The following is a 7,774-nucleotide window of genomic DNA, read 5'->3' on the forward strand; positions in this document are numbered from 1 at the left end:
GTGGTTGGAGTTTGCTCAGTTGTCATGTAGATGTAGCTGTGTGATGGTGATGGTGTTGGCTCATACTGTAAATTCACATTTCCCCGAATACTTTTAAATGTACTTGAAGGAGTTTTTAACTGGTTATAAAACAAGTATAAATATAATACTGATGCCTCTGTACGCCTGCAGCCGGGTCAGATTCAGTCAGATTCCCCTTGAAATCAATGAAATAAGGTGGTAGAAACACAACCTTATAGGGGGGCTTTAATGAATGAAATTAATTTTCACATTAAAAGTCTTGAAGCATGTTTTTTTTTTTTTTTTTAGGTAGTCTTTTAATGTGAAAAAACATGAGTTTTTACAGTAGTTTAACATCCATCAGGAATGTGTCAGATAAATTAAAAGTACAAAAACATTATTTGTATAAGTGTTACCTGTCTTTTATTGGTAACCTGCCTTTAATTGTTCATGCTGGTTAAGCATGTGGCTATTATTTATATTTAATACCGCCTTTAATATGAGAATTTACAGTTAAGCCTTGAAGTTCATTCGTGACCTTGGAAATAGTAGTTTAACAAATTACTCTAAACTCATTTACTCAGTTTCATTTACTACTTTTTCTGCTGAAGCAACTACACAGTTGACTTTATGGCCTTTAATTTTACATTAGTGTTATTCCCTTGCTATGCACTAATATAATAATATTAGTTTGAGTGAGCCAGGCTTAAATTGTGTCTTGATTATGGTTTCTTAATGTTCTTAATGGTTTCGTAAAAATGAATCAAATAGCAGGAATAGTTTTTATTAAAAAAATAAAAGTACATTCAAGTCCAGAGCTATGATCTTGTGCACAGCTGGATGTGAACTGGATCTTGACAGACGGGATTCAGTGTCCTGCATCGATATTTCTTAGTAAACTCTGGGATGTCATGTTATTATTGTCTGTCTTGTGACCTGAAAATCCGTTATTTGCTTGTTTCTTGTGGTCCAATCATGGGACAAGAGCGTCTGTTATATCGAGGTTAAAGTAATTAGATTCATCCTGTCTTGATAATTACGGAAAACAACATTTTATAACTGCTCCGCTCTTAGACCTCCGCTCTGTGAATAAATTGCTGTTCTTGTTTTGCGGGTACGGACTTATTACTGAATGGAGTAGCTGTAATTATTTCAGGTTTTGTGAATGAGAGTCTGTATCTGAAGGCCATTATTTTCCTTTTCCTTTTCTTTCTCACTAGGCGGAGCTGAAGTCTAAGAAAGCGGCGGAGTCTTTCGCGTTGTGCATTGAGAAGTACAACCGTGTAGGAGGAGAGTTTGAGCAGAAGATGAGCGAGTCTGCCCAGGTCAGTTCCGACTGCAGCTGGGCCAAAGGCCACTGTTTTTTTTTCTCTCTTCCCCACCCTCTGATGTGTTTTTTTATGTATTTCATCTTCTCTTGGGCTTTCTCTTTCTCTTTATCTCTGTGACTCACCCTCTCTGTAACCTCCCACCACACAAGAACTCCATCTTATCATTTCATTTATTATCCTACATAATGCCTTCCCCAAATATGGAAACCTCAACCCCATGTCTCCTAAAACCTCCCACTCGCACACAGATGCACATCCTGCACCCCGCATATTACCTTTAATCACTGCCTCCACACTTCCATGGTTACTGCTGCTGTTTCCATGGAAATCCTCAACAAACCCCAATGAGTGTGTCTGTGTTTTACATTCAAGATGATGTCTGAAAAACCTTGTGACCAATTATCTCTTGTAATAGATTTAAGGGGGAGATCTGGACATTTTTATGATGGGTACCTGGGAGAAAGACGTGTCAAAAGACCAAAGAAGAAGTAGATAACAGCTCAGTAAACAAGAGACCAAGGTGCTTTCTTTATCACATATCATAAACCAGAGAAGATCACAAGGTACATTTTTGATGCACATTACTGGCTCTTATGAGTATATTTGTCATCATCATCACCTCATATAGTCATAAAAAAAGAAATAGGACCAAAAGAGGCATTTTGTGAGTGTAGTTACTGTGGCGTGTCTTTTACCTTTTTACTCATTTTACTCACTTTTTATTGTGGAACTATAAAAACTTTCCTGAGATAACTTCATAATTTGGTGTTAATGTTGTGTAATTTACCGACTTAAATTTCAATTTGCATTCACACCACAAAAGAACCTGCAACAGATTACAGGTGGTCTAGGTCCTGATACACCAGATTTCAACAGCCCATAAGAACCGAACTGAATGGAATGAAATGAAATGAAATGAAAAACGCACCTAAGTTTGTTTAAACCGAACTAAACTTAGGTGTGAATTGAAAGCATCTTAAAATACTGTTTCAAGTTTCAGGAAGAAATAGGTTTGCAGTAAAACCTGGAGTAATGGCACAGGACAGATGGGAATGAAGTGCTCTGCTGAAGGCTGACAGCAGTTGCAAAGAGTCAGAGGAGAACGTTTTATGGTTGCTCTCTCTGCCCAGATTTTGCCCAGTTAATTGGAGGAAAGAAACTGGCACAGCTCACTTCTCGAACAAAAGCCAATGGCACTATATCAAGACGATTCCCCTGAACTAGACAGCGACAAATGAGCCGGCTGTATAAGGAGCAGGATCAAACTCAAATACTAAATCCTCTCGAATTATCGCTGGTTTAAAGACCTGGCAACCCAGAGCCTCTTCTGCTCGCTGGCTGTGTCTCTGTAGCTAAATCCTCAGATCTCAAGGCTCTTTTCCACTATATTGCGTATTGGTTACTTCTCTGAATGCTCCTGAATCTCAAACCAGAAGCAAACAGTAATGACCACATGAATAAAAATGAACAAAACACACACCAACACAAGACAATCAGGCAACTAAAATGACACAAAAAAACACACAACACCAAAGAAACCCTGCACAGACCGCCTTGTAGCTTTTGATGTTATTTGGTTGGTTTTAAAGGATTTAATTACCACAAAAGGTCAGCAAAAGATGTCATCCCCACAGAGAACGAGAAATTAATCAACAGTGGAGTTTTGAGGTTTCACATAGTAACAGAGGTTTTTTTTTTTTTTTCTTTCTTTGCTGTGTGTGTGTGTGTGTGTGTCTGTCTGTGTGTGTGTGTGTGTGTGCATGTTTGTGTGAGAAGAAGTTTCAGGAAATCGAGGAGGCCCACCTGCGGCAGATGAAACAGCTGATCAAAGCTTATTCCCACTCCATAGAAGACACCCATGTTCAAGTGGGGCAGGTATGGTTTGTCCTTACTCTTCAAAGTCTGAATGTTTTATTTATTCTTTATATTCATATAATTTCTATATTATATTAAAACGAAAGTATGCGAGTCTGGCTCAGTGTGTCATAGTTTAGGATCCGAGAGTAGAACGACTGAATCATGAGCCATCATCACCGACAGTTTCTTTCATCCGGCTACCCTTGGAGTAATGTTTAGTTATAGCTCAGTGTGATAACTTGGCTCAACAATGGCTGCCTGGTCAGATAGTCAGAATTGGCTGTTACAATTTTTTTCCTCTTGTTGTGCGATTGATGATTTTAAACACAAACAAATGAACACTGTCTAGTCCTTGCAGACATGTTAAAAGTGGAAAAATGTTTTCGATATTTCCAACAAGGGCTCTAGTGTCTGCTGAGGGTATTAAATGTGCAACTTTAAGATATAATATGTCACATTTTCACATTAAAATTTATATAAACAGTAGATTTACGTACTGAGATAATCCCAAATGTTTCCAACAATGTTCAGTCCATCATTTTATTCAGGTAAAGGTGCGTTTCACCAGTCACCTGTCAATAGCGTCATATCTTCTTTGTGCATGCATCAGTGTTGTGGTCGACACAGTTTTAGGCAACATTTTTAGATCTTGGTTGTCTTTAGCTATATATTTTAACCACAATTAGGGATTTTAGTCTGATTTTAAGTAATAAGATAAACAATGTAAGCTAACATTAGCAACCGATCCCTTTAATCCCCTGGGTCTGTTTGTTTTTTGGAGAGGAGGTCAAAAGATTACAACACTGGTATAAATCCAAAAGTTAACTATAAAAAGGGATCACACTGAGCTTTGATAACAAAAAATAATAATTTTTCATGGCATCCTTTCTAATGTTTCATGCTATTTAAGGGACCGAGTAATCATTCTGTTCTGCTCTGCTGCAGGTCCACGAGGAATTCAAGCAGAATGTGGAAAACATTGGAATCGATAACCTCGTCCAGAAATTTGCGGAGCAGAAGGGCACAGGCAAAGACAGGCCAGGTACAGTCATCTCAACAGGATTCATTTTTCAGCTTGTTTTTGGTAGAACGCACACAACTTGAGCAGCTTGCATAACAATAGAGTAATATAAAAACACCCACGCTCCAAACAGTGTTGTGCAGGCGGAATATTTCATAGTGACAAAATACAACAGTGAGTGAGCGGTTCAACTTCTCGAGTGTGACTACATGTGTATATGTGAGTGTGTTTTATTCATATCAAACTGCCTGTTGTCTGCAGCTCTGGTTGGATTTGAGGAGTACATGACAGCTCTGGCACCTGAAGGTGGGAAGAAGAGTCGAGCAAAAGCCTTCAGGATCCCCGGCCTTGGCAAGAGGGACAAAGAACCAGACTCTACGTGAGTCACTCTACGCGAGTCACTCTACGCACACAAACACACACACAGAAAAATAACAAACATGCTGTGCTCTACAAGCCCCGATTTTCTGAAATTGAATCTTGATCCTCGTTCTTTGCTACTGGCGTCAGTCTGAGTTACTAGTTGTACAAAAACAAAATACATTTATGTGTTTTTTTTGTGTGTTTGCAGAGACTCAGCGGTGACGGAGGCACTGGTGAGTATCTGATATAATTCACACCCAAACATTGCAGCTCCAAAACCACTGACTCAATTATCAGTCCTGTCTGTCTCCTAAAGCAGCAGGTATCCCTGCAGACAACTGTGTTTTTACTGTGATCAGAGTGTGTGTGTGTGTTGTTTTTTAGGGGATGGAAGGCAAATCATGAGCTAGTGTGTTTGTGGGAGGAAGGTGAGCGGGAAATCAGTGTGTGATAATGACACGACTGGCGGTGTGGGGTTTCCCAGGTTTATTCCGGTACTTCTGAGAAGAGTTTTCTGAGATACTTTGGCAGCCAGAGGGGAAATGCATAACTTCATGAGAGTGTGTGTGTGTGTATGCGGTGTATGAGAGAGAGATGTGTATGATGTGTATGATGTGTGTGCACGCTGCCAGAAAGCCATCTAACAGACTGATGTGTAGGCAGAAAGTAAACAGCAGATCACAGAGCCACTGGCGCTGCTGTTTTACACTTTAAAGAGCATTAAGATTCTGACTGCAGTGTGGTAGGTATTGAAGCTGAGTACACATACACTGACACAGTTCGTTCAACATTATAATAGTTACTGTTTAAAGAAAAAGGACATTTCTGCAGGAGTTACAGTAATACTGATTCTTGCTTTCCCCTATATTTTCAAATTATAAACCAGAAACCAAGCTAGTCTTTAGATCATAATAATGTTTTTCCCAGAAAGTGTTGGGTGGATCACAATATTGTGTATAACATAATATAATATATAATATAAATTTGTTATGAGTAATGTAACATCTTAGACACCTAGCAGACAAAATTAACATCTCTTTTGAGTCGTGTTTCTGGCCACCTCATAAAAGTGCAGTATTCTGCTTTTATCTTTCAGTCTCCATCGACTCTTGAGAAAGAGTAGATGATGCTAGATGTTCCACTTTCGTCACCAACAAGTTGCTAACTCGGTCTGTTTCTTCTTTGATCTTTTTAGATTTTTTAGGTGAAAACAACCTTCTGTTGTGGCCAAAAACTCCTGTCAGCGTGAAAACAGTAAAGTTGCAGTCAGACAATTAAACAATGAACTGAAACTCTTATAAAAAAACATAAAAAATAGCTGCCTTAAATCTAAGGGAGTCTAACTGTAGATAAACTGCTCCTGCAATGATACGTGTCTTATTAATGTGAATAGTCTAATCACACTATCATGCATTAACTCAGTGGTTCCTAATGTGGGGGTTGGGAACCCCACTAGGGATCACCAACACTTCACAAGAGGTCGTAAGGCCTTCTTGATTTTATGGGATGTAACAAAACTTTAAAATTATACACAGTAGGCCCCTGTCTCAGCATTTAATTCATTTCTGTGAAGACACTAAATAAAATTGGTATTTTTAAGGTTAAGATTATTATTTAACATCTAAAGTGTTAAGGGCACGGTGACAACCTGAAAACAATCTATATTCAGAGCCTTCACTCCCTGATAAACAGCCTCGTCCTACATTAGAAAAGTACAGTTAAATTAACCAGAGCAAAGAGAAAGAAAACACTGAATTTGTCAAAAAAAGAAGCTTATAAGTATGATTGTAAAATATATATATACTACAGACTGAGAACTGTATAAAACATTCCTTAAATATCAAGACAACTCATTTTTGATGTAATATTAACAGGAAATAATCTGCTAACAATTCATCCAAATTGCTCGTTTGACATAAACTTCCTGCAGTTAATTGTGTTCACAGTTTTGGGTTAATTGTACAGTTTCAGTTCTTCTGTACTGTTATACTGTTTACATTGAATATTGTGAAATATCAATAAAATATGTCACTTAGTGAAGGGTTGTCAGCTTACTCAGTGATATACAAGGGGTTCCTGAAGGAAAAAGATTGGGAAACCACTGCATTAACTCATCAGTTCTGATTATAACTAAATCGCTATGATCTGATGGAAAAAAATATCAATGGCTGCAGTTACACTTGATCATAATCTGTTTACTGAAACCAGATCTAATCAAATACCATATGTATGTGTCCACACTCTGTCTAAAAATAGCTGCTCCCACATTGGCTGGATTGTAAGTGTGGGCTCTTATTTTGAAGATCATATGACTTACAGCTGACACGTATCCGCACATCCCGGCTCGATGAACTGATTTAAAGCAAACTGAAAGCACCCCAGTGGCTTTGTTTTACTTGTTGGTAATAACACTTTAAACATAGCAGTTGGAGCAGTTACTGACTCACGACCATTTTTAATAGTAGGTATGGTCTGTTTATTCGCGTCACGCACTCTAAACAGAAAGCTCTCAGTCGAACATTACTGCTGGCAGTATGTACACAGTGTGCGACCAAAGCACTCCTGTGTCTGTTGGAATTACCAGTGCCATTTGTTACTGACTCCAGCTGGTGTTGTGTGTGGTCGTGTGTTGTGTGTCTAGTGTGGTGTGTGTTGTGTGTGATGTGTGTGTGTGTGTTGTGTGTGTGGTGTGTGCTGTGTGTGTGTGTGTGTGTGTGTGTGCTGTGTGGTGTGTGTGGTGTTGGTGTGTGTGTCGTGTGTGTCCATTCATATAGAATTCACCACCTGGGAATCGACGAGGGGATTATGTCATCCCGGAGCTGACAGCCACACAGAATTGATATCCTTTTTTTCTGCTCGCAACAATGTCAGCCAGGATAACTTCTCACCCGTATTATTAACTTTTATTTTCTTCTTTAATTGTTTTATAATAATTTTTTGTATCTTGTTTTAGGTTTAATTAAGTCACTGTCCAACAGTGTTTTTCGTGTGACCACAATATCAATTTTAAGGAAAGAAAAAAAAGTGTGGTTCGCTTTAGAAGATTTAAAAAATAATATTATTTATTGTCCCAATTCTCTTATCTCATTCTTTAGTTTTTTTTTTTATTATGTTAAGTTCTGCTGACACTATTTATTTAATTTAATTATTTTTTATTATAGTATCCTATAATAATTATTTCACCTCTTTTTAATTTTGATTC

General features: G+C 38.1%; 1 protein-coding gene across 1 annotated transcript in view; it reads left to right on the forward strand.

Annotated features, from left to right (window-relative positions):
* Positions 1–7,774, forward strand: part of fcho1 (FCH and mu domain containing endocytic adaptor 1) — a gene marked incomplete in the record, with an annotated part of 56,051 nt that overhangs the window by 29,272 nt on the left and 19,005 nt on the right. The window contains 5 exon segments of the mRNA XM_035653018.1: positions 1,221–1,325; positions 3,108–3,206; positions 4,134–4,230; positions 4,471–4,588; positions 4,781–4,805. Of these exon segments, the coding sequence (XP_035508911.1) occupies positions 1,221–1,325; positions 3,108–3,206; positions 4,134–4,230; positions 4,471–4,588; positions 4,781–4,805 (444 nt within the window).

The sequence above is a fragment of the Morone saxatilis genome, unplaced genomic scaffold (assembly GCF_004916995.1).
Source record: "Morone saxatilis isolate NCDOM2014 unplaced genomic scaffold, NCSU_SB_2.0 Contig12, whole genome shotgun sequence".
NCBI lineage: Eukaryota > Metazoa > Chordata > Actinopteri > Moronidae > Morone > Morone saxatilis.